At 50.8% G+C, this 23482-nt stretch overlaps 12 protein-coding genes across 12 annotated transcripts; 5 read left to right on the top strand and 7 right to left on the bottom strand.

The window, feature by feature from the left end:
• Positions 1-196: 196 nt before the first annotated feature.
• Positions 197-2466, bottom strand: BDW70DRAFT_171175 (uncharacterized protein; the record flags this gene model as incomplete). Its single annotated transcript, XM_073743150.1, has 3 exons — positions 197-1889; positions 1955-2238; positions 2366-2466. 3 exons carry the CDS (start codon positions 2464-2466, stop codon positions 523-525), a joined length of 1752 nt encoding a protein of 583 aa, XP_073592381.1. The 3' UTR covers positions 197-522.
• Positions 2467-3777: 1311 nt separating this feature from the next.
• Positions 3778-4154, bottom strand: BDW70DRAFT_143097 (uncharacterized protein; the record flags this gene model as incomplete). The annotated part of the gene is made up of 1 exon (XM_073738056.1): positions 3778-4154. The coding sequence occupies one exon, from the start codon at positions 4149-4151 to the stop codon at positions 3984-3986; it is 168 nt and encodes a 55-aa protein (XP_073592380.1). The 3' UTR covers positions 3778-3983.
• A 49-nt stretch (positions 4155-4203) lies between these two features.
• BDW70DRAFT_107465 (uncharacterized protein) lies at positions 4204-5210 on the bottom strand. Its single transcript, XM_073734434.1, has 2 exons — positions 4274-5210; positions 4204-4219 (listed from the first exon to the last, which is right to left on the bottom strand). Exon 1 carries the CDS (start codon positions 4885-4887, stop codon positions 4369-4371), a length of 519 nt encoding a protein of 172 aa, XP_073592379.1. The 5' UTR covers positions 4888-5210; the 3' UTR covers positions 4204-4219; positions 4274-4368.
• Positions 5211-6310, top strand: BDW70DRAFT_107468 (uncharacterized protein). Its single transcript, XM_073734435.1, has 2 exons — positions 5211-5849; positions 5937-6310. The coding sequence occupies exons 1-2, from the start codon at positions 5534-5536 to the stop codon at positions 6221-6223; spliced, it is 603 nt and encodes a 200-aa protein (XP_073592378.1). The 5' UTR covers positions 5211-5533; the 3' UTR covers positions 6224-6310.
• On the top strand, positions 6311-6659 carry BDW70DRAFT_107469 (uncharacterized protein). Its single transcript, XM_073734436.1, has one exon. It carries the CDS (start codon positions 6398-6400, stop codon positions 6599-6601), a length of 204 nt encoding a protein of 67 aa, XP_073592377.1. The 5' UTR covers positions 6311-6397; the 3' UTR covers positions 6602-6659.
• Positions 6660-9084: 2425 nt separating this feature from the next.
• BDW70DRAFT_171173 (tryptophan synthase) lies at positions 9085-10546 on the top strand (the record flags this gene model as incomplete). Its single annotated transcript, XM_073743149.1, has 1 exon — positions 9085-10546. One exon carries the CDS (start codon positions 9085-9087, stop codon positions 10414-10416), a length of 1332 nt encoding a protein of 443 aa, XP_073592376.1. The 3' UTR covers positions 10417-10546.
• Positions 10547-10548: 2 nt separating this feature from the next.
• Positions 10549-11958, bottom strand: BDW70DRAFT_143091 (guanine nucleotide exchange factor SDO1). The gene is made up of 2 exons (XM_073738055.1): positions 11833-11958; positions 10549-11756 (listed from the first exon to the last, which is right to left on the bottom strand). The coding sequence occupies exon 2, from the start codon at positions 11710-11712 to the stop codon at positions 10681-10683; it is 1032 nt and encodes a 343-aa protein (XP_073592375.1). The 5' UTR covers positions 11713-11756; positions 11833-11958; the 3' UTR covers positions 10549-10680.
• Positions 11959-11989: 31 nt separating this feature from the next.
• On the top strand, positions 11990-14225 carry cp3 (carboxypeptidase C PRC1). Its single transcript, XM_073734433.1, has 2 exons — positions 11990-12806; positions 12858-14225. The coding sequence occupies exons 1-2, from the start codon at positions 12311-12313 to the stop codon at positions 14021-14023; spliced, it is 1662 nt and encodes a 553-aa protein (XP_073592374.1). The 5' UTR covers positions 11990-12310; the 3' UTR covers positions 14024-14225.
• Positions 14226-14800: 575 nt separating this feature from the next.
• Positions 14801-15851, bottom strand: BDW70DRAFT_143088 (40S ribosomal protein uS13). The gene is made up of 3 exons (XM_073738054.1): positions 15806-15851; positions 15396-15561; positions 14801-15277 (listed from the first exon to the last, which is right to left on the bottom strand). The coding sequence occupies exons 1-3, from the start codon at positions 15807-15809 to the stop codon at positions 14980-14982; spliced, it is 468 nt and encodes a 155-aa protein (XP_073592373.1). The 5' UTR covers positions 15810-15851; the 3' UTR covers positions 14801-14979.
• Positions 15852-18348: 2497 nt separating this feature from the next.
• BDW70DRAFT_153228 (peroxidase) lies at positions 18349-19350 on the bottom strand (the record flags this gene model as incomplete). Its single annotated transcript, XM_073739593.1, has 2 exons — positions 18349-19177; positions 19241-19350. 2 exons carry the CDS (start codon positions 19348-19350, stop codon positions 18349-18351), a joined length of 939 nt encoding a protein of 312 aa, XP_073592372.1.
• Positions 19351-19812: 462 nt separating this feature from the next.
• On the bottom strand, positions 19813-20259 carry BDW70DRAFT_163409 (uncharacterized protein; the record flags this gene model as incomplete). Its single annotated transcript, XM_073741300.1, has 1 exon — positions 19813-20259. One exon carries the CDS (start codon positions 20257-20259, stop codon positions 19813-19815), a length of 447 nt encoding a protein of 148 aa, XP_073592371.1.
• A 393-nt stretch (positions 20260-20652) lies between these two features.
• BDW70DRAFT_107378 (HSP70/90 family co-chaperone CNS1) lies at positions 20653-22439 on the top strand. Its single transcript, XM_073734432.1, has 3 exons — positions 20653-20977; positions 21058-21330; positions 21404-22439. The coding sequence occupies exons 1-3, from the start codon at positions 20698-20700 to the stop codon at positions 22117-22119; spliced, it is 1269 nt and encodes a 422-aa protein (XP_073592370.1). The 5' UTR covers positions 20653-20697; the 3' UTR covers positions 22120-22439.
• The last annotated feature ends 1043 nt before the right edge of the window (positions 22440-23482 follow it).

The following is a 23482-nucleotide window of genomic DNA, read 5'->3' as shown; positions in this document are numbered from 1 at the left end:
GCAATAGTATGGTCATTGGAAGTTTGGTCAACTGGGATAGCTGGGAGATAGAGCAGGTTATGTACTATGAAGACTCCGCAACATGGAGCCAAGTGGAGAGCAGATCAGAGACGGTGAAGCGATGATGATGTGGCGGTCGCTTTAATCTGGAAAAATACTTTGTGGAATAGTAATATAGATCTGAAGCTCGTAACATTGATATCTTAAAGAGCGAAAAGTCCAGTACAGACAGGTAAAGACTCTCAACGCGTTAATCCAACGAACAGGAGCAAGTGCCATTATCCATCATATCATACAGTTGGGTCTAGACTTGATCACCATTATTTCTTTTGTTGCAGCACTTTCACCTCGCGGCGTAATCGGGTATCAGCAAATGCGGGGCTCGAATCCTCCCAGTTCCCCGCCAAACACCCTCCCAATACACCGTCCACTCGACAAACCGGGTGGATGGAGCAATCTGAAATAACAAACCAAAAACAGAATAAGAATACTAGAAAAAAGGAATTAGATAGTTGTAGCAGCTCAGGTTCCCTTAACCTTGCGCTTGAGCCAACCAAAGAAGCCGCTCTTTCGCTTGTCGGCCTTAGAGGTCTCCGGTTGAGCAGCAGGGGTTTGCTCCGTGGTGGTTTTGCTCTCTTCGGGCTTCGCGGCGCCATCCGATTGCGCTTTGTCAGCAGTTTGTGGCTGAGCCTTGGCCTGTTGCGACTTCTGGGTCGCAGCACGCGCCGCAGCTGCGCTCTCGCTGAGTCCCGAAGGCTTCTCAGGTTGAGTCTGGGTGGAAGCAGCCGGCTTGTCAGCAGCGCTAGAGGTGGCCCCAGTGGCTTCGCTGACAACAGGTGCCGCATGGGCCTTTTCCGGTGGTGTGACGGCAGCCGGGGGCTTGGTCACTTCAGGGGTCTCCAGCTTGGACTTGGAAGGTTCCTCAACCTTCTGCTTGTTATCCACAGTCGGCGCAGCGGTTGCAGCTGCAGCGGCCGCTGTGGGCTTTGACACTGCAGGCTCCTGCTGGGCTGAGGGGACTGTCTTGGATTCTTCCTCGCCAGTAGTACCAACAGTGGCAGCAGGGCCTGTTGTGGCATCAGCGGTAGTCTTGTCGACTACAGATGGCTCCTTCTGGGCCGATGGCGTCTCCTTGGGCTCTTCTACCGTGGCGGGTGCCTCCGAGGTGCCGGCGCCTACAGCCACAGCTGCAGCTGTGGGCTGAGTGACCGCAGGCTCATCCGTCTTGGGGAGAGTCTTCGCTTCCTCCTTGGCGTTCTCGGTGGTAGAATAAACAGTAGTAGTTTTGTGAGTGGTAGTCAGAGGCTTTTCCTCGGCCGGTGCGTCCTGACTCTTGGCAGGTTCTGGAGCCTTCGCGTCAGAAGGAATTGTCTCTTTCTGGGCAGTAGGAAGTTCGGAGGTAGCAATAGCCTCCGCAGCTTTAGGCTTCTCCGGGGTCTCAAACGCGGGAGTAGCCTCCTTGTTGTTAACAACGTTGCTGCTTACGACGGAAAGCCCAGGAGTTTCGAAGTCCGCCAATGGCTTATCGGCCGGGTGCGCACCAAGACCAGGCACCATCTGTGGCGGCACCTTGCCTGCTTCGCTCGGCAAGTCAGTTGCATTGCCAACGTTCTCGCTTTGGACTGGTGTTTCGGCTGCTGTAGGTTCGGCCACAGATTCGTCTTCGAATTTTGCGATTTTCGCGGGCTTATGCTCCTTCTCAGTGAAAATGGGAGTTTCCAGAGGTCTCTTGGCGTTCGTTTCCTCGTGGCTCTCCGACTCCTTGAGTCTTTCGGGGAGGGTAGTTGTCGCAGCAACAATTTCGGGATTGGTGAGCGGAGCAGTCGCGGTCTCAGTCTCGGTCTCGGTCGTCACCTTAGGTTCTTCAGCCGTTGTCTCGGGCGCGACTGCTACAGAGCAGGTGTCAGTAAGTCGTGTAACAAGAACAGCCTGGGGCTTGCGAGCTCTCCCATACCAGTCTCTTTCACCTCATCCTCCTTTGCCTCAGTTTTCGGTACCGCTTCCACCGCCTCCTCTATCGGAGCATCTTTCGCGGCGGGGACTGGAACTTCGTCTTTGTTCTCAGCGGCGGCGGCAGCAATCGGTGGGGCTTCTGGCGCAGGAGCAGCGGTCTCGGTGGTGGTCTCCGGGGTAGCGGTAGCAAGGGTGGAAATGGGCGCCTCAGCCGTTTCTGTAGGAGCTTGCTCAACTTCGGTTTCGCTCTTTGCGACGTTCTCTTCAACGGACGTGTCGGGAACGCTGCAAAGAAAAAAGCAAAAATCCAAAATCAGCCAATTTCAATTCCGGCGCGACGACTGCGATGACGCAAACACACAAACAACGAAGTTCGCGCGAAATTAAAATATTGTACACAGGTGTGACTTACGCAGCAGCCACAGGCTCGGCGGCCTTGTTGGTCGCGGCAGCAGCAGTAGCGGTAGAGCCGCTCTTCTTTCCCTTCTTTCCTTTGCCTCCCTTCTTGGCCATTGTGATGATGGATAGTCAATGAGACTGGTTGTGCGGGAAGTGGGTTAGTCACGGGCCACAAAGCGACAAACAGGACGACGTGATCGCTCAGAAGCAAAGTCAGGCGTTGCACTTACTGCAAAAGATAGTGGTGTGTTGATGATAAAAGCGCGCACGTCGGTGTGCCAGAGAGCGAATTGTTGGAAGGCAGGTGGACTGAAGTTAGGGGCGGGCTGGTATGGGACTGAAGTCTGATCTGGTTCTTTCCGACTCCCCAAAAGGGCAACCCACTCGGCGAACGTTAATCCGGACGTTGCAAGCTGGCCTCTACAGTACGTGCCTAGGTTGGTCTGAGTCTGACACTGCCGGCGCGACAATCACGAGATTAGTTGTTTTGTTTTTGCTTTGCAACGTAGGTCGAGCAAGTTGCATAATCCATGCAAAGAGAGCACTTCTGGCTGTCGTGTTCAGGAGCATTGCTCATTCCAGGAAGAGTGAGAATCGGCAGATGAGAGACTGAGGAGACACGAGTCCTAATATTCTGATTCTCCTGCTTTCAGACGCCGTTCCCTCCAAAGTGCGACGGATGCGTTCTCTTTGTCCTGCCCATAAAGCACCTAGCTGCGCCCGCGCCTTGTTTCCGGCGATCGGTCGCGTGCCTCCATAATTGGAGCCATAGTGAACAATCAGCCTGAGTATCTGGACTCGCAGCTTGTTTGTTTGCTACTTATGTTCCTTATTCTTGAGTATCGACTAATGTCTTCTGCATAGCTAGATGCAGATAGATTATTTACTCCAGAATCTTAATTTAGCCATGATTTCTTGCAGCTTGCAGTGCTAGCTCGCCCCAGTCAAGCCACTCCGGTTGAGATAGACCAGCATCTGGCCCGTGGACCACCAGACTACAAGATACAAAGCGCTGGAGATACATAAAGCGATGACATAGTCGATACCTTGAGATATAGGGGCGGCGACCATCTAATTGGCAGTATTCTAAGCGATATTGTTGTTCTTTCGCTCATTAGCAGTATGGACCTGTCATTCCAATGACATCACTCCTATATCGAACAACGGCTTCAGCTATATCTGGCGGTAAAGAATAAAACTATGACATACTCTTTTAAATAGAGACCAAAACAAAGACGCCGAATATGGGCCTGCACAATGGCAAGTACCAAATCCGTTTTCTACTTGAGATTAGTATAGCGGTTTTTCGTGCCTTCAGTTTTATGCTTCAGAATATATTTTGGACCAACACAAGTGCCACACAAGTGCCGTTCTCATAAGAACCAGTCTATAGTCCAGACACCTACTCTGAGTAATTTGCGGGTACGTATACTAGCTGTATAAACTCGGTAAAGTTACCTATTCTCCATTGCTGAAGTGACCATTCACCAATTCGCGCCTTATAAGCGTCTTTTAGTTCCCACATATTGCGGTGCATCAAGTCCACCGTGTTTATCGAAACCTTTCAAATTCCTACCGCAACCAGTCGGATCTTAAGAAAAAATGCCGATGGTGGGCTAGGCTCCAGCCCTTTAGCATCTGGAAACAAAATAATACGTCATTAATGAAACCGAGTCCCAGAAGAGAACAATGAAAATGACGGTGACGATAGTGAAGTCGGTGGCTTTAGGCGTGAGTCGGTCTCTCACGGAACAAGCGTGCCGGACGGTGGAGCGACACCTGGCTTCCCATTCTACCATTGGACTTACCTTTGGACCTGGTGTTATTGCCACATTGTGGCAAATACGCTTACTTTGGAAGACGGTATCTTAGAACACGTTGTAGGGCCCGGCTAAAGGACGAAGAAGGGGGTTCTTCGAACCTTGAGATGCTTTGACCATCTGTCATCTGCCATCTACTCTATCGGTCCATCGTTCCTGGTGACAATCGGTCATTTGCGACCACTAGCCTCGCTCTTTAGCCTCGCCAAGAGCGACGGCGTGCGACGGCTCCCCTTCTTTCGACTGGAGGAGGGGTTACGGTGGCTCGTCGATCGAGAGGCTTAGCTGCCCTTCTGGAAACATTCGCTGCATCTCCAAAATCCATCGAAGGCAGCAAGAATGATGATGCTGATGATAGTGATGACGATACTTGGTTGCCAATTCCGGCCAAAAGGGGCTTTGCCAGGCACCGGACTGTGTAGAGTAGGTTGGCAGCCCTAATGAGTGCGACCACGGTTAGACTCTGGAGAAGCGAAGTGGCTGTTCCTGTGGATTTTGATGTAACCCAGCAGCGCCGCTTTAATTTGCTGAGATTGTAGTATCCAAGATCTCTAGGATGCCATTGAGAGGCATTTGAATCTTGGAATCTGAAGTCTTTCTCTCCACGTCGCAATGCAGACAGATGTGGCTTTTTGCTGACCTGGCTCTGGCCTTGGAGTGCATGAATCTTGCAGCAGGCTCCCAGGTTTGCCTTCACCGGTTTCAGCCGGGCCATCGCGGGTTCCCGATCAGCGAGGGTGACGACGATAAGTCTCTGACAGTTTTACTCCATACAGTTTTGATCAGGTCAAATGTGGGCGGCGGGTTAAACGGTGTTAAGTCGGATGTAAATGCTGGATGCCAATCACAGTCTCGACCTTGTTCCCCATATTCTCCATCGGGGGCAGCTCCATTGGCTTGTATAATTAATCCCCAACAGACCCAGCCTCGCTTTCACTGATTGAGTCTGATCCCAATCATTCCATACTATTTATTGATCGGTGTGGGGGTGAATATTCGATAATAATACCGATTATTGCACAAATCAACAGATTCCTCTGGGCTCGACCCGGTCTGCTAGATTGCGCTTCTTTCCTTGGTGTTCTCTCCGTCTTCTTTCCACCTTCCCTCTCTTTACCTCAACTTCCACTCCTCCTCCGCCCTACCACCACTGGGTCCATGTCCTCTGCGAACGATGGTACTAAGGTCTTCTCGGATCCTCGATTGTCGTCTGTGCTCGCACATCGTCTGTCCCAATCCCCTTGCTGGGAGGGTCTCCGCCGCTGTGACGTACAGCTCAACGAGGACGCTCCTCGACTCCGAACCGAATTGCTGAACCGTCCCTGCCGTCCCCTTCCTCAGTCGTGATCAATTTCGCAAAAATGAGTGTCCGAGAGAAATTACGGAAGCTGCTGGGGAGGAACCGATGTAAACCGTCCGATTCGGGGATCAAGATCGTGTACTACAGACGTGGCGAGATTCCCCCATCAAAGTTCAAGGGCCCGTTCGATAAGGATCACCAGAAACGACTGGCTGCGTGGTCATTCGAGAAAGCCCAACAAGGTCGTCCACGCTCCCCCGATCTGTGCCTCTCACCTTGCACCACCCTGCCGGACTATCCTCCCTCTCGGGAAGTTACCGACGGGGCTCTAGGCCAGGCCCGGCCCAGGATACCTGGGGTGGACTTTTCTAATGAAGGTTTGTGCCGATTCGGTCGAAGCCTCTTGTGGCCTGATCATGTATCTCAAGGCTTCTGTTGAGTCCAATGTGCTAACCAATCACCAGCGACCCCGGCGGCCTACCATGACGAATTCATCCAAGATCGACAGGCTACTGCATCCTTGTCTTCCACCACCGCCGTTGATCCAGAAAGCTTCAGCGACTCAACAATGACGCTCTTCCTCGACCCTCTCGACGACGACTCGGCGACTAAGGCCAAAGCGCCAATCCGCAGCACCTCGCCAGTTGTACGATCGGGCGCCACGCCGACTCTTCCAGGGAAGGGAACACCCACACCATTCGCCCCCAGCGATCTATCACAAGCGTTGAACGCTGTACAGATCTGTTCATAGATTTACCTTGCCATTTTGACACCCCCTTCTGAGAAGACCTTTATGCCCGTCACGGCCACCATCTCGACCTAGTCCAATGATTTATTCTTCACCCTCTTAAAAGGACTAACCTTTAGTCGGTGGGAAGGATTTCCGACAGCAGTAATCGGTGCCTGGCGTCGTGCTCAACGTCCAATGTTTCGAGGAAACAACCGACATCCAAGCAGCGCTTGTGGTTACTTTCTTTCTTTCGTGCTTTCTTCGTCCGTTCTTGCAGCGAGTTTGCATTCAGCGTTGAAACTGAGATTTTATGAACGCTTACGAATAGAATTATCCGAGCCAGCTAGATCAGAGCATAGCTGGGGGCCGAGGTATCCTGTACTGTGGCTGATTGGTTAGACGATAATAAAAAACCAACTGGAAACATCAGTGCGACAATGCGCTAAGCCGATTAAAGAAAGTGTATACATGCAGTTCTAAAAGCTGGGCAAGTTCCCACTAGGATTTCTTGCAAGAGTTATAGCAGTGTTTGAGATTCGGGATCTGTTTCAGTAGGCGCCACTAGGCACAGGCTGCCATGAAACGCATATCCTGGATCATTCACCAATTGTAACCAGACACTATTGTCGAAGAGACTTGAAACTCTCTAACATCTCATTTGGGAATTAGATTGTCGGTTTAAAAGTATCCGTGCTAGAAGCGTCCAACTGACTTCGCACGGGCTCGGATTCTCGGAATAGGCCTCAGGCCTATTGTCTCTAGTCAGAGAAGACTCCAGCTCTCACATTCTCCACCAGTACCGTCCTCATCCAAACACCAACACTAGCACCACCGAGATCTCACGCATGGATTCATCGAATTGTTACTGCCTTGGAGCAGGTAAGGAAGTCATTGACGGAATCTCCGGTCCTTCAGATTTAGGTTGCCAACGCTTACTCGGTCCTGGGAATATCGGCTTCACACTGCAGACGCCATCGCGAACCATTTCAGAAGGAAACTCCAGGTCGCTACACCAGTTTGGCGGGCAATACTATGCAGCAAATCAAATCGCCACCGAGGTTATAGTGTATTAATGAGACGTGATGCTTCGAGCTAAGAGGGTTGTAGTGGACAATGAACGCGGAGACACCAATATTGGGCGAAGTACTGTAAGCTTCAGGCTTTAGCTTCGTGAAGGGAGCTAGCTGTTCGCATGTGATTAGGCATACAATAGCCATCGTTACTGGGTTGGAATGTTCTCTCCCTGACTGCGAAAGAAACTGGGTGATACGTCCTTTTGTCGACTCTCTACTCCATACTCTTAATTGGATGATCAGACTCAACGTCCAATCTCATCCACCTTGAGCCGGTTAGGGGACGTTCTGGCCTAGGTAAGGCTGCGTTGATCCTTTAAGATCTTCGTGCATATCTTATGGCCTAGACCCCGAGAGCACCACCAGTTTCAGGAAGCTGGTCTTCATGCCTGCATTGCATGAATCACATACTACAGGTACTTCTTTCTTTGCGGGTCCCAATCTTGAAGCTGACCCAACCGCATGGCACCGAGATCGTGCATCGACAGCTTTCCCGGAATGGATATCCCAGGCAGATGAAGATCATTTCCTAGGAGCCTCCAGTTACGGATTGCAGAAGAAGCAATATCGTGCTCGCATGCTGCAGCGTGTCTTTTGGTAGCGAGTAATCGACGAGAAGTGCCCTGGAATCCATTTCCATACTCTCTGCATACCCGGGCCTATCTATATCTGCAGGCTTGAAGATTTGGAACCGTATCCGTGGCTTCACTAATAATGAATCTTGAAGGGGATGGTTTGAGCCATCTGTTCAATGGTACCATTTTGCTTTTTTTTCGGATCGTCTTCTGAGCTTCGTCTTATCCACCAACCTCCAGGGCATTGTACTCGGTACTTTGGTCTTTTGGACGGTTTCCTTGTTTTCAGTAACTTTATTACGTCCTAATCTTCAGTTTTCCTTTTTTTTCACACTACCTTTGTTGGGTGGCTCGTGCCATGCTCTTGGTCAAGCCCGTGGTCTCGACTCTATCCAAGCTTCACGAGTCGGCAATACTCTGCAGAATCTCCGAAGGAGGCAGGGCAACCCATGATGCACAATATAGAGTCGTGCCACCAAAGTTGGGGGTTAGTGGTTACCAGTTTATTGCCAGAGTTCGGCAACTCAATGCCCCCTCAAAGATATCATGCAGTAACCTTGAGAGAGCACAGATAACGAGTCTTTCTTCGTCATGTACCATCGATTGTGCAGCCCCCACGATCTTCGTGCGTCGGATCGACAACATGGACTATGGTTCTTTTAGCCTGAGCACCTGGATAGGGTGCTATGGCGCTAAGGAACTTCATAACAACAGGACCGTGCCAAATATGCCGAAGTCAATTGATCCTCGATCTTCAGACTAGTGAGCGCTTTGGTCATCGGATATAGTGCAAATCCGTTGCTCTCCTCACCTTCCGATCTCCGGCTTCTGTTCCCAAGGGACGAATGAGGCACTCCCGAACCTTGTTGGTGCGCTAGTTTCTCAGGTTGAGGCCCGGGAACTGCAGCTGAGCAATAGGATTGCCTGTACTATGTCCTTTATGATCTACAGAGAGGGAGTGGCGTACTGGCGAGGCAAGAGGGGTGGGCATTTAGGTTCATGCTGAGCTCAGAAAGCCACTGAGGTGCGAAGACGATGAGCTCGAATGTTGCGTTGTTCGCCGAAGACAAGGAAAAATGAGCCGGGAACGAGGTTTATAAGGCCTCTGGGAACCAGGGAAGTATTCAGCTTGGTATATCATACCTTTTGCGCTAGAGCGAGTACACTTCTTTGATCATATACTTGCCATTACTCCATCAAGATATACACTGCTTGAATTTCGCAACCCTTCAATATGCTCGTATCTGTCAAGTCTCACTTCCGCCCTCGATATGAGCCTTACTCAAGTCGATGGAGACAGAGCAAGAAGGGCAGACAAGCTCTTCCCCGTGTGTCTGAAGAGAAATACCTCAAGCCGCTCAACGACAGCTTCAACTTGAACCTCGGGGATCTCCTGCAAAGGCCTCTATGGTCTAAACATCATGTCGACATTCCGGCTGTTGATATGCCTGCACGCTTTGGAAGGTTCGGCGGTCAATTCGCTCCAGAGCTGCAGATGAACCTCCTCCTCGATCTTCCTAGCGTATTCCACAGCGTCCTCTCTGACAACCGATTCTGGACAGAGTTCTCTGCCAACCCCTTCCTCCGTCCTAGTCCTCTTCATTTAGCCCATAGCTTGACGAAGGCAGTCGGCGGGGCGAACATCTGGCTTAAGCGCGATGACCTCAACCCTTTCGGCAGCTATCAAACCCGCAACATCGTCGGCCAGATTCTTTTCGCCCAACATATTGGAAAGACAGAGATTTCCATGGAATGTGGATTTGCAGGGCATGGTCTCTTCTGTGCTACCATGTGTGCGCGCATGAATATGAAATGTACAATCCTCATGGGGGCCTCTGATATCGCCGCACAACCGGACGCCGTTGAGGAAATGAAACAGCTCGGCGCGACTGTTGTCAGCGTTCAATGCACAATCAGTGACGATGGCAGCGGCACCCTCCGAGCTGCCACCAACGAAGCCCTTCGCTACTCGTTGACTCGCCTCAATTCGACATACCATATCAGTAGTGGCACCGTCGGCCCCCATCCCCTCCCAGCCATCACCCGCACCTTCCAATCGCTACTCGGCCAGGAGATCAAGATTTGCAGCTCAGAACTACCGGGCAGGGGACGTGGAAAGAACAACTTCAGACCATCGGCCCTTGTATCCTCTTCCGGTGCCGCAGCCCTAGGCATGTTTGCGCCTTTCATTTCCGACCCAGCCGTCCGCCTCATTGCCGTTGAAGCAGCGGATGCGGCACCACTAACCCACGGCTCGCCGGGCGTAATGTACGGTTGTAAGACTCTTCTATTGCAAGACGAGAATGGCCAGATTTTGCCGTCGCACTCTATATCTCCAGATTTGAATTTCCCTTGCGCAGGCCCTGAATTGGCTCATTGGAAGGATCTCGGGCGGCTAGAGACGGTTACGGCGTCGAGCGAAGAAGCTGTAAGGGGATTGAGGATATTGTGTGAGAGCGAGGGGATTGTGCCTGGTCTGGCTACATCACATGCAGTTCTAGAGACTGTTAGGGTTGCTAGGCAATTGGGGATTGGTAAGGATGTTGTGCTGCTTATTTCGGGCTGAGGTTCTTTCCATACTGTTAACCCTTTTGCTTTAGCGTTTATATCAATGGTAAATTGGCCGGGTGTTTGGCGTTGGCTGGAACTTTTTGGAACTTTGTTTAGCCTGCTGGATGGTTTACTGGTAGTTCTGGTGGGGTATTAATATAAGTTGTGCATCGAGAGTTATATACATAGGTATTTTGTAGTTGATGCCGGCCATGAATAATTCTATCGTCAATCGTCGCTATCGAGTTCATCCATCCGTACCGTAACATTCATATCGTATTTAATCCTCATAAGTAACTGCCATATCCAAAACTTCCACCCGTCCCCGTCCCCGAGTCTCATTGCCAACAAACTCGTTCAGTCCTTTGAATGCACCAGGCTCTGCAAAACCAACCACCTCCCATTCATCGCTAGCGATCTCCTGTGACTCAATGGATTCTATAAAACTCAGGATCTTATCCTTGACGTTGCTCGGGCCCTTCGACTGGACAGGCGCACTCTCACCCTCGGAGTCAGTGTCGTCACCGCGGCGAGCCGATTTCTTTCCCTTTCCACCTTTCTTGTTCTTTGAACCACCACCACCGCTTTGAGATTCCTTCTCCTTGTTATTTGACCCAGCCGGTGCCGCGGACTTAACACTCTGCTTTAGCAGCGACGCGGGACAGGTTACTCGAAGCCGCATCCGCGCTCTCATAACCGGAATAGGCTGCCACGCTATCAACGCCTTCATCGCCTCAAGCGCCAGACTCTTGGCCGACTTGTTTGGGTTCACACCCGTCCATAAAGGTTTCTTCGGTTGCCTTGATGCTGCGGCGTCCTCATCGCCCGCTCCATTTTCTCCAGTCTGCGCTGCTGATTGCTGCTGCTGCATCTGCCCACTCGCCGCTGTCAACTGATCCAGTGCCTTCGAAATCATCCCCGGCGTATAAACCCTCTTCGTCGTCGGATCAATCAGCCGACCTGAAACGATATCAAGGACCTCCTTCTCAATTCGCTCCGCGATTTCTTTCCGCTCGCGCTCCCCCACTTGCACTTCGCCTTTTCGTAAAATTTCCTGGCGGATTTCGTCGGCAGGCGTGTCAGGGCCAAAGGCCTTTGTTAATTCGGCAGCGGGCGCGGTCTGTGCTTTGGAGACAGAAAGGAAGATCGTGGGGACTTGAAGGACATTGTCGAGATCTTTTTCGGCGCCAGAACGATATTCCAACAGTTTGTTTTTGTAGCAGGCTAGTTCGAAGCGTTTTTTGCCTTTTTTTAGGCGCACGATGGACACGTTTGTGAATTTTATCTGGTTCGAGGGTTGATTGATCGGCATCTTGCGGGTGTCCGGATTCCCAGGATCTATCCGTTGTGAATTAGGTATGACAGGATGCGTGCGACAGAGTGAGACAATAAATAATAACTTTTCGTGCTGAGGATAATAAATTCGTGCCAGTATCGATAACCGACGTCACATGGTACGGGACCCATCCCGCAGATGACTCAGCCTGACTCAGTCTCGTGACTATCTATCTGTGGAGGCACTATGCCCCCATTTGATTGGCGGCCTTCCAAGGTTGCTATCAGCGTCATCGCTTGGGGCCTGCCACCGCCCGGGTCTCCTCACCTGGGTCGCCCATCCCCATCTCTCCTCATCCGCATCTTCTTTCTCCTCATCTTGTATCTCGTCAGTACGTAGCTGGGTCATCTAGCTACTTCTCTCAGGGTACACCTTAGGATTTATTGTAAGTCTTGTCTTCTCCGTTGGCATCTTCGGCTATACCTTTTGTTTTGCCCTGTTGCTGATAAGCTCCCTGCCTACGAAGGTCCTCCACTGCCTGGGTACGACCTAGGTACCATCTTCTCGGCACTTTTACGCTTCAACCATTTCATTCGAAATCTATTCTGTTTCGTTCTATCCTACTGCCATCAATATGAGAGTTCTCCCAGCTACACTGCTGGTTGGTGCGGCCACTGCCGCTACACCAGCCCAGCAAGTGCTCGGCGGTCTCCAGGACTTCGGGAATGCCGTACAAGACGCTATGCACGAGAATTTGTTGAAGGTAAATAAGCCGCTCGAAGCTCTCCAGGAGCAGCTTAAGTCTCTTTCTGATGAGGCTCGTGATCTCTGGGAGGAGGTTGCCAATGCTTTCCCCCAAGACTTGGACCACAACCCTGTCTTTTCTCTGCCGAAGAAGCACACACGTCGTCCTGACTCGCACTGGGACCATATTGTCCGTGGTGCTGATGTCCAAAGCGTCTGGGTGACAGGAGAGAATGGCGAGAAGGAGAGGGAGATTGAGGGTAAGCTTGAGGCCTATGATCTTAGGATCAAGAAGACAGATCCCTCTTCCCTTGGCATCGACCCCGATGTCAAGCAATACACGGGGTATCTGGATGACAATGAAAATGATAAACATTTGTTTTATTGTAAGTTCGTTATTGTCGTGATTGAAAGAGTGATGTACTAACAATCTGAAGGGTTCTTTGAGTCACGAAACGATCCCAAAAACGACCCTGTTGTTCTGTGGTTGAACGGTGGCCCTGGCTGTTCGTCTCTCACTGGACTCTTCATGGAGCTCGGGCCCAGCAGTATTGATGAGAACATCAAGCCGGTCTACAACCCTTATGCGTGGAACTCCAACGCTTCCGTTATCTTCTTGGACCAACCCGTCAACGTTGGTTACTCTTACAGCGGCAGTGCTGTCAGCGATACTGTCGCTGCTGGAAAGGACGTCTACGCCCTGCTTACTCTGTTCTTCAAGCAATTTCCTGAGTATGCCGAGCAGGACTTCCACATCGCTGGAGAATCCTATGCCGGCCACTACATTCCTGTTTTCACGTCTGAGATTCTCTCTCACCAGAAGCGCAACATCAACCTGAAGTCCGTCTTAATCGGCAACGGCTTGACCGACGGTCTCACCCAATACGAATACTACCGCCCCATGGCCTGTGGCGAGGGTGGCTATCCTGCTGTGTTGGATGAGAGCAGCTGCCGCTCCATGGACAATGCTCTTGGTCGATGCCAGTCTATGATTGAGTCCTGCTACAACAGTGAGAGTGCCTGGGTCTGTGTCCCCGCCTCCATCTACTGTAACAACGCCCTCCTTGCTCCTTATCAGCGCACCGGACAGAACGTGTACGACGTTCGGGGCAAGTGCGAGGACGAGAGTAACCTTTGTTACAAAGGCATGGGCTACGTCTCCGAATATCTGAACAAGCCTGAAGTCCGTGCGGCTGTCGGTGCCGAGGTTGATGGTTACGACTCTTGCAATTTTGACATCAATCGCAACTTCCTCTTCCATGGTGACTGGATGAAACCTTACCACCGCCTTGTCCCTGGCATTCTTGAGCAGATACCTGTTCTCATCTATGCTGGTGATGCCGATTTCATCTGCAACTGGCTCGGAAACAAGGCTTGGACCGAGGCCCTTGAATGGCCTGGCCACAAGGAGTTCGCCGCAGCTCCCATGGAGGAACTTAAGATCGTCGACAACGAGCACACTGGCAAGAAGATCGGCCAGGTCAAGACCCATGGCAACTTCACCTTCATGCGTCTCTATGGTGGCGGCCACATGGTTCCCATGGACCAGCCTGAGGCATCCCTGGAATTCTTCAACCGCTGGTTGGGTGGCGAGTGGTTCTAAATGAGACGAGCCAAAGCGCCTTAAGTCAGCGGATTTTCTGAGTTGCTTTAGTGCTTTAGAAGAACATGATTTCCTTGCTATAGTCTTTTCCTGTTTCTCAATGCGAAGATGTTTCCTTTCACGCTCTTGTTCACTGCATATACAGATTCCGGCTAGTCTTTATATCTTCCCATTATTGCTGTCGTGATATCGTGTTGATGTGGCGATGCATAATTAGGGTCATTTCAAATATTGCAGTTCATCACGTAGCAGTCATAATTTCAATGCGCATAGAGAATTGCAATTCTCTGTTGACTCGGTGTTGGCCGAAAGGGACTGGTATGGAATCTACATAAAATTACGGCGGCTTCTAACTCAAGGAATGAGCCTAGCGAGCTGTATGGAGAGATGAATGTGATTGAAGCTACAAGAATGATTTATAATTAGAATAAAGCCCTATGTCATGGACAATTTGATACTCCGTGGCGACCTCCCAAGTGGATTGTCTCATTAATAGGCAGACGGGATGCCTACAATATTTGGTATAGCTACGTCTGAAGATATTGATGTTAACAAGGACCTCATTGAAGATAGCAATCTTGAATGCAAAGATGTGATAGCGATCATTGGATTTGCGAGGACTTAAGGCGCCACAATATCGACTTGAAGGAAGCGGAAGGTGGCGAATTGGGTTCTACTATTGCACCTACATTAGGCAATCATCGAAATGCCCCTTGAATAAGCCGACATCTTCCTGACATGGAAGGTATAAATCAGGCCTACTTTCGACACATGGCGTGTTGATCTAATTTTTTCATTTGGATTGGTATGAATCTTTTCATTTTCCGGGCCCGGCCGCGTCCATTTTCGACACAGATACCCTTGGTATTTCGTTAAAAACACACCAACATGCATCCCGATTCCCAGCAACAAAGCCCAGCAAAAAAGAAAAGGTAAGAGACGATTTGCGCAAGCCCTTATCCCTTCTTCTTGCTGACACCGACGGTGCGACCGCGGCGACCGGTGGTCTTGGTGTGCTGACCACGGACACGGAGACCCCAGTAGTGACGGAGACCACGGTGAGAGCGGATCTTCTTGAGGCGCTCGAGATCCTCACGGTACTTGCTGTCGAGACCGTTGGAAAGGACCTGGTAGTCCTTGCCGTCGACGATATCGCGCTGTCTGTTCAGGAACCAGGTGGGGATCTTGTACTGGGTGGGGTTCTGGAGGATGGTGACAATGCGCTCGAGTTCTTCGGTGGTAAGTTCACCGGCACTGTGAAGAGTTCATTAGATGGATTATTTCTCAAATATCGAATGGTTTGCGGCTGTTATGGGGTAGAAGCGCTGTGTGCGTTTCTTCCAAGGGAGTTGCAGGAAAGCTGCCTACATACCGCTTGTTGAGGTCAACATCGGCCTTCTTGCAGACCAAGTTGGAGTAACGGCGACCGACACCCTTGACCTGGGTCAAGGCGTACATGATCTTCTCCTTGCCGTCAACATTGGTGTTGAGCAGACGAAGGATGTACTGGAAGTTCGTCTTCTCGCCGGACACGAGCGCTGTGAAAAGAAACACAGTCAGCCTAATTTCCTTTGCCATCGAGTGGTATTCGATAAGCAGATATGTGAAATCCAATATCATCTCGCTGTCTGTTCTGTTCTGTTCTGTTCTGTTCCGCTGCTATTCGTGAAAACCGTCCTCCGAAGTCACCAAATCCCATCCTTACAGAACAATCGAACAGAGCGAGCAGAGCAGTTGAGTGGGCAAATAGAGCAGGAAAGGGATTCCAGATGTAGCACGTACACATGATGGGCGATGGGCGCGAACGGGATCGCGAGTTGATTGTCGACAGCGAGAGGTGTGAAAGAAGAGGTTAAATCGAGGGCTCTGGCGGCTTCAACTTTGCTCACCCGTTGTGGGATCGGATTAACCGTGTCGGGAATGGTCGCTTGGAGGGCTCGCTTGACGAGCTGCTAGAGCAGATCAGGTTAGCGTATCACATGACCGTATGACAGTCAAGGTTAGTTAGATTCACTAATGACTAATATATTTTGTGTCCGACATAAACTAGAACCGAGCAACATCTTCGGCACAAGGTCTGACTACTCTTTTGTGAACTACCAATGCGCTTGAATGTCTTGCATATTTCGCTGTCATTCGATCTCCATCTCTGAGCGTTGACTCGCTACGCCTTTGCTTCTGATACTTCGCCGAGATTGGTTTCAGTTGTTTATAATGATACTACAAACGGAATGTTTAAAATAGTACCCCGGAGTCTCTTACCTGCTTGACCGGAGACTTGTGCAGTGGTTTCCCTGATATTATTCTGCCTTTTTGTAGGTGTCTTTGTCAGGGGCCAATATCGCGGTCGATGCAGTATTGATACAGCAATGACTAAGAAGCAGTCCTGGACAAGGGCGCCACAACCTGCTACCATGCGGTGTATACCTGTGGCCTGCCATTGTCCATTCTTGCCATAGTCTCCGCCTGAGTGGTTGGAAGAAAACTATCAGTAACCGCACTTGCAACACTTCTTTCAATTCAACAAGCGAGGTGCGATTATAGGTATACAAATGCTGGTTCTTCGGCGGCGGACATTCTTTGTGGTCTTAGTCATAATGTGCTACACATTTGCGCTAACTAGGTGAGGTGTTTGGCCTCTCATATATCCCAGAGCTTTCATACGCTGTTCTTACACTTCACATCTCTTGTTACATACTATTGGTTAAGCTTGCGTGCACCGTATACCGGTTTCATCGCCCAGCATGGACAAAGAGAAGATTAATCCAAAACTACATCAACTTACAGCACCTACAGCACCTACGCCAGAACCCTCGCACAAAATTGAAGAAGCCGAGCTAGAGGCTAAAACTGAACGCTCTAAACTTCCTTCGAGCAAGTCAGATTCCGGAGGTACAACCATCTTTCGAGCATCGGACGGGCACACAATGGACACAATGGAGATTTTGTTTGTTGTGCAAGCAACAATCCCTGTGGCTTCGAGGTAAATCTCAAGCGGGGAGCAAGAAAGATATTGAGTTCGAACAACCAATTTATGTCTATGCACCCCTGATCGTTCATCTCGAAAGTGATTCAGAGGACTTCACTATGCAGGATTTGTACGACCGCACTCTTGGAGCCACTCGGACCCTGAATTGCCATTAATGTAAGAAATTCGCGTCGGCAAGAATTCACTCTCACCATTTGGGTGAACAGGAACTCTAACGGCGGAAGAAGAAGTGATTATGGAAGCACAATTGATAGTGTGCAGTCCCAGATTCGTTCGCTCTCAGCATTCGAGCCGAGTCGAGGCCGCAAGGGCATTCAACAGGGCATAGATGCCATGCTTTTATCAGATCTCGGAACCAAGGCCGATACCATACAACAAGGGACTTTTTAATCGGGCTACGTCTGATTATGTCGGACATTGATCGCGGAAGATCAGGTTCAGGGCCAAGCGGAACGACGCAGGATGCAACCCGAGGCCCAAACCCATCCCCCCAAGTGAATACAGCGTTCGACAAAACCTGCTCTGTCTGTGCGAACTCGCAGGCAGCGCAAAAGGCTGGCGGCCGTAAGCAAAAGACTGGGTTCCCGAGTACCCCTACCGCCCGAACCGGAAGTGCGCCACGAAAGCATGATCACGGTGCGTTAATGGAGGCTCCTACAACAACCGGCGAGAGACGGAGAGACAGACGAAGCTCAGAATATAGGACCGAGGCAGCAGGAAGAGCCGAGAAAAGCCGAGAAATTGGCCGCCGAGTTTGGTGAGATGAAGGACTCCAGGGTTAACGAGGCCAAGAAGGGTCGCAAGGAGGCCCGAGAGTCTAAACCCCTTGTTTAGAGAGGAGGGTTCGTACGAGATGCTGTGTAGGGATTTGACGGTATACTGGAGTCTGAAGACTTTGGTTGTCTGGCGCTGCTGTACATAGCGTCAATGTAAAATTGTCTTTTCCTGAAATGCAGATTAACCTCGATTTCAGATGTACTGAGAGTCTCCGCTAAGCATGCTACCTGCTACCTCGGGTCAGGCTACTAAGATCTAGTAGACCCAGCAGCTTACTGCTAACTGCAGGGCTAGTTAGTTGTCCTGCCAATAACGGGCGCACTATTTAAATTGTCCTTCCCCAGAGTGAGGACTTCCCCAACTTCCCCGCATTTCGAGGTGGTCTGACCGCCAGCTAGCCCAGTCTTATAAACACCACAAGGCCCCTGTCTCAGGTTAAGTGTCTTCCAAGGTACGTTGTCTATCCTTTCTTATTCATCTAACGTCTAAATCTAGCAGAACAAAACCGTGCAGAGAACCATATATATACAAAATCACTCTAATTAACCCCAGCATCAACCTACAGCTTAGCAGCACGCTGAGCTGTATGCGGACGGGGTGGCCCAGTCGGCTCATCGCTCTTCTTGGGCGCAGAGTGGTAGCCACCCTTGACGTTATCGGTATTCGTGATCTTGCCGCTCGCATCTCTCTGGATCCCCAACTCAATCAACTTGGCAAACGCCTTCGAGAAGTGGTCAAAGAAGAGATCCTTGTCCTTCGCATACCGTTCCACCCAGGGCCGGAACGCAGGGTCATCCCTCAACGCAACGTCTGTTGGTAGCATCATGAGCGGCTCCTCATGGTCCTCCGCCTCCGGATCAATATACACAAACTGACTAACACCATTCTCCAACGTCTTGGGCTTCCACTCCATATTCAGCAGCAGTTTAAAAAACTGGTTCGAGAACCGCGTCGGGTTGTTCACCCACGGGCCCTGGAACCCTGAGCGATCAGCATGGCACCGTCCTAGGTTGTGTCCGCCCGCCAGTGCCACGATCTCCTGGTCGTTGAAGCCCATCCGGTAGAAGATGAAGCGGAGGTGATCGGCGCCCTGTGCGCCATCAGGCAATCGTCCGCGCGGAGGCACCTTTGAGTCGTCGACAAAGTCGGTACGGCCCGGTAGCCACTGAATCTTGGGCCCGCCCATCTCTTCGATTGCGACGACGCCTGCAAGCGTCCACAGATCGCTGTATGTAATCCAAGGGTGCTTCTCCTTCACGGGCTCTAGGAAGGCGCGGCCGTGTTGGAGACCGGCGTTTGCCGGGTCGCCACCTTCAGCTTCATAGCGCATTCCCGCGCCGTTAGAACCGCCAGTATCGCTTGCAGCGTCGTATGTGCCGGAGGAGTGCCTATCAAAAGCTTGTCAGCGGTCACCGTCGGGATACGATAGAAGTTCTGTATCAGGGACGAACCATGCGAGACGGACGAAGACGGGGCCTGCGCTACCGTCATCGTAGCCGGGCTTCTTGAGCTGGGCGGCGATGTCGCGTCGGACTGCGTCGTAGTCTCCAGGTTTGCTCATGGTGAAGGTATGGTCTAGAAGAGATGTGGATGTACGAGTGAAAAGAGATAGGAGAGATGAAGATGAAGGGGTGAAGGTATATTCAAGGATGGCGACCAACACATGCACTCCGACGAGACGGTGGAGCCTCGGCCTTCCGAAAATCAATTCACAGCCAAGAAAAACGTCAAACCGAGGTTCTTCAACTTTCGCCCGGTTATCGACTACGGTTTGAACCTAGAATGTTCTGATCTTATGAATAAAAAGGATGGAAAATTCAGTTCGATTTGCCTGCTAATTCTTGAACTGCCCGCAAACGCCGACAAACAAATGCCGACAAACGACATCCAATACCGGCCGAGAATCCGCATTTTATTTCTCCCCGACCCCGTCAACTTCAACTTCAACCACAACCTCGGAACTTCCCCTTCGAGTAATGGGACAACCGGCCCCATATCACGGCCTAGTCTCAATTGACCTCTCTTACTGTGTGTTCTCTGATTCGCCAGAACCGCCACATGAACCGTCGCCCGATCCCGAGTCTGGCCGTCGCTCTGCCTTTGCCTCTGTTCTTAGACTTGAACCCTTCAGATTCTTCTCCATCCAAGCCTCGTGCAAAACCCGCACCATCTCCGCAAACTCGCGCTGTATCCGCCGCCGCTCCGCCCGCCAGCGTCGCGCTCGGCGCTGGTACCGTGCCACCCTCCGCTCTAGCTTCCGCAGCTGCGCGCGCTCATGGCGCTGAATGGTCCGGATGAAATTGTGAATGGGCGCAGTGTTGTCGGCGTCTAGATTGCCGCGGTCAATCTCTCTGGAAATGATGATCATGATGGCTATCATTTTCTTGGCGATGGAGTCTATCAAGTCCGTTTTTTGGTCTGAGGAGAGATAAGAAAGTTTGTGCAGAATGGATTCTGTGAAGGGGTTCATTTTGCTTTGGTAGATTGTTGGTTGTAGGAATCTTATAGATTGTAGGCTAAGGTTGTAGAGATGTTTGGAACGACTCAGATGCCGTTCAACGTCTGGATATATATCTACGCAGATACAAAGAATTCCAACTTGCAGCTTAGCAAACGAACCCGCATATGTGCAGTGAATATTATGCTGTAATGAATAACACTCTCATCACCAAACAATGAACTAATTGAGCATTCCAGCAATAGTGCCTACTTCCATCTCCAAATGCCCCTCTACGGTATACTCCATATCAGCTGTAGGGCTAACCCTCTCCGCCTGTTTGCACCGTTTGTCTCAGAATTTCTCCCAAGGGCATCATCCAAGCCCTTAGCCAGCCAGATACAGCAACAATACAAGACTGTCACGGGAGCCCGCATCTAGAAACCCAAACCAAAGCGACTGGTGCCTAATATGTCCGCCCACCCGCGGATTGAAGAACTCCCCGACGACTTCGACGAGTCGCTCGACCTCAACGCCGCCCCGCCGCAACCAACCACCCCGCCCACCGCAGGCCCCGAGCTCCCCGTGCCTGGAAATGAAGACCGATTGAAGGAACTCGAGAAAGATGGCCAGGCGCCGAAACTCCCGCCGGCTATGGCCGCCGTGGAGTCCCATACGACAGATGAGTTGGCGGATATTCTGAACAAGACGCCGCTGTTTATGACGGATATCAGCAAGGCGGGGGATGAGAGTGAGTTTACGTCTTTCGCTCATCTCAAATTATGGGAGGGACCATGAGATAGGTGCAGATTGCTGATGCGTGCAATATAGACGGCGAGAATATTATGTTAGATGCGCTGCGCGCATTGCAGAACGAAGGAACGCGCGGCGACGTTGCGCAGAATTTCCGCGAGCAAGGCAATGAAGCTGCGAGGGAGAAGAGGTGGATTGACGCAAAGGAGTACTATACAAAGGGGATCGCGGTATTGCGCTCAAAGGAGCAGAAGTGGGATAAGCCGGAGGATGAGAAAGAGGAGGAGAGGCTCCTGCGGGAGGTAGAGGAGGCGTCGTATATAAATCGGGCGCTGTGTCATCTGGAGCTGAGTACGTTTACTCTCTTTCTGAAGAAACATGTTGGCGTCATGTGGGTGTTGGATGACTAACGATCAACACGTAGAGAACTACCGTTCAACGACCCTCGACTGTGCCGCCGTTCTAAAGCTGAATCCCAAAAACATCAAAGCCTACTATCGCTCTGCAATGGCGCTATACGCGCTCGACAAGATCCCGGAGGCTGAGGATGTCGCTACTCGTGGCCTATCCCTGGATCCAAACAACAAATCACTTCAAACTATCTCGTCCAAGATTGCGGACCGAAAAGCCTCTCTCGAACGGATAGCCGCGAAGCGTAGAGCCGAGGACGAGCGAGCACGCAAAGAAAAGACCCTTTTGAGTACAGCCCTTCGCGCGCGCCAAATCCGCACCCGCAAGACCGGCCAGCCGCCCGAGATGGAAGACGCCAATATCAGACTCACGCCTGACCCACTTTCACCAGAGAGCACGCTTGAGTTCCCGACTGTCCTGCTCTACCCGATGGACGCGCAGTCGGATTTCATCAAGGGGTTCCCTGAGGCCACTTCTATCGAAGACCATCTAGAGTATATTTTCCCGCTTCCGTGGGATACCAAGAAAGAGTACACAGTGAAGAATGTGGATTGCTTTATGGATACATATACGGGCGGCCTGATCAAGGCGGGCAAGAAGCTGCCGCTCCTGCAGATCCTCAGCGGCAGTAATGTTGAGATTGTGGATGAGTTGGTGAAGATCTATGTGGTGCCGAGCTCCAAGAGTAAGGAGTTTATTGCCGCGATGAAAGCGAGGAAGACGGGTTGAGTAATTCAAAACCGAAGGGCAGTCCTGATATAGCAGTGGGCAGTGGCTCTACTGAGTTGTCTGGTCGATACAGTGCTGCAGAGCTGGCCTCTTCGCGGCTCGCACCCGTGTGCAGCCACGCCTTGTGTTGCGCCGACCCATGCCACAGATCAAACCCGCGTGCGCTAAGCCTTCGAGAGATTGCAGCTCTGATCTCGAGTTGAATCGGACGTGAATAAAGGTGGCTACCATGCTCTTCCCAGGTGTGGCCATCAACATGTCGCTGGACTCGGAGCAAAAGGCTAAAACTCACGGATTTGGCTAGTACAGTACATGTTGATGAATCAAATGAAGACTAACGAGTATGCATCTAAATCACAACTTCTGAAACAGCGCTCTCTGCCATTGTCCCCGTAATTGTGTCAACATCAGATGTGCAGAAGGCACGCAAAAGTACAAAGTAACTCTAGGGTTGGTCATAGCATGCATTATCTGAATGTTAGTCAGCTACCCTAAAATTAGGGAAAATCACTCAAAAGGCTTGAAATAAATGCCCTTTACTGTTGACGCTCAAGGAAGTTACATTATAGATAGTGCCCTCATCTTTCAACTTCAGATTTACTATAAGTCTAATGGCATCTCGAGATAGGTATAATACGCCCACTCCCCGACAACCCTGCATATTTTGCGTATTCCTGCTCTTCTCATGTTTTGTTTGTCTTCAATGGTTCTGGAAAATAGATACATCCACAATGCTCAACACGGTAATCGCGTCTTGCGTCTCTCTTTATCGTCTTAATGGCTGCGGTTGTACGCCTGCTTAATCCTCTTCATTTAACCATCAGATATAATATTCAGCATCCAAGCGCCACCTCTCTTTCGCAAAACCATTGCCACTGACCTCCCTTTGAACGTCTCCATGGCTGTAAACCCCTACCCTACAGACAATGCCTAAATCCAGCAGTCACAATTGAGGCTGCCACACACAACTCAAGAGAATGACCTCACTACGACAAATATTGAGCTCAATAGTGATCATAACGATTCTTCCCCTTTGAAACACGGCCACCGCCATTTTCCTAAAGCCAGCCCCTAATCACAAAGTGCCACAGCTTTTAGAACAAGACATTCGCACTAAGACGGTCATCATACCGGGAACCAAGCGCTTGCGCAAGTTGAAGGAAGACCGCATAACAATACAAGATTTTGCGGACAGGTGAGCTTAGTTGGGGGATTGTGATGATAGGGTGCAAAGATTCCGACGAGCTGCGCTCACTATCCTCGTTCAGAAATATAGCTGATGGCGCACAGGCGATTATGGATGAATGCCGAAATGGGAATCTTAGGCATGTACTTCGCGGCGCTGGATCGTCCTTATTACTGG

The sequence above is a fragment of the Aspergillus foveolatus genome, assembly GCF_047715535.1.
Source record: "Aspergillus foveolatus strain CBS 279.81 unplaced genomic scaffold BDW70scaffold_69, whole genome shotgun sequence".
Classification (NCBI taxonomy): Eukaryota; Fungi; Ascomycota; class Eurotiomycetes; order Eurotiales; family Aspergillaceae; genus Aspergillus; species Aspergillus foveolatus.
This window is presented reverse-complemented; position numbering and strand designations above follow the sequence as displayed.

What these genes read in the sequence shown, in the direction of transcription:
- BDW70DRAFT_107465 (XM_073734434.1), bottom strand. Translation starts at nt 4,887, where the DNA reads ATGGCCCGGCTGAAACCGGTGAAGGCAAACCTGGGAGCCTGCTGCAAG.
- BDW70DRAFT_107468 (XM_073734435.1), top strand. Translation starts at nt 5,534, where the DNA reads ATGAGTGTCCGAGAGAAATTACGGAAGCTGCTGGGGAGGAACCGATGT. An exon ending in GGTGGACTTTTCTAATGAAG is followed by an intron (nt 5,850 to 5,936) that starts GTTTGTGCCGAT and finishes ACCAATCACCAG; the next exon opens with CGACCCCGGCGGCCTACCAT.
- BDW70DRAFT_107469 (XM_073734436.1), top strand. Translation starts at nt 6,398, where the DNA reads ATGTTTCGAGGAAACAACCGACATCCAAGCAGCGCTTGTGGTTACTTT.
- BDW70DRAFT_143091 (XM_073738055.1), bottom strand. Translation starts at nt 11,712, where the DNA reads ATGCCGATCAATCAACCCTCGAACCAGATAAAATTCACAAACGTGTCC.
- cp3 (XM_073734433.1), top strand. Translation starts at nt 12,311, where the DNA reads ATGAGAGTTCTCCCAGCTACACTGCTGGTTGGTGCGGCCACTGCCGCT. An exon ending in TGATAAACATTTGTTTTATT is followed by an intron (nt 12,807 to 12,857) that starts GTAAGTTCGTTA and finishes AACAATCTGAAG; the next exon opens with GGTTCTTTGAGTCACGAAAC.
- BDW70DRAFT_143088 (XM_073738054.1), bottom strand. An exon ending in GATGTTGACCTCAACAAGCG is followed by an intron (nt 15,278 to 15,395) that starts GTATGTAGGCAG and finishes AACTCTTCACAG; the next exon opens with TGCCGGTGAACTTACCACCG.
- BDW70DRAFT_107378 (XM_073734432.1), top strand. Translation starts at nt 20,698, where the DNA reads ATGTCCGCCCACCCGCGGATTGAAGAACTCCCCGACGACTTCGACGAG. An exon ending in CAGCAAGGCGGGGGATGAGA is followed by an intron (nt 20,978 to 21,057) that starts GTGAGTTTACGT and finishes CGTGCAATATAG; the next exon opens with ACGGCGAGAATATTATGTTA. An exon ending in GCTGTGTCATCTGGAGCTGA is followed by an intron (nt 21,331 to 21,403) that starts GTACGTTTACTC and finishes ATCAACACGTAG; the next exon opens with AGAACTACCGTTCAACGACC.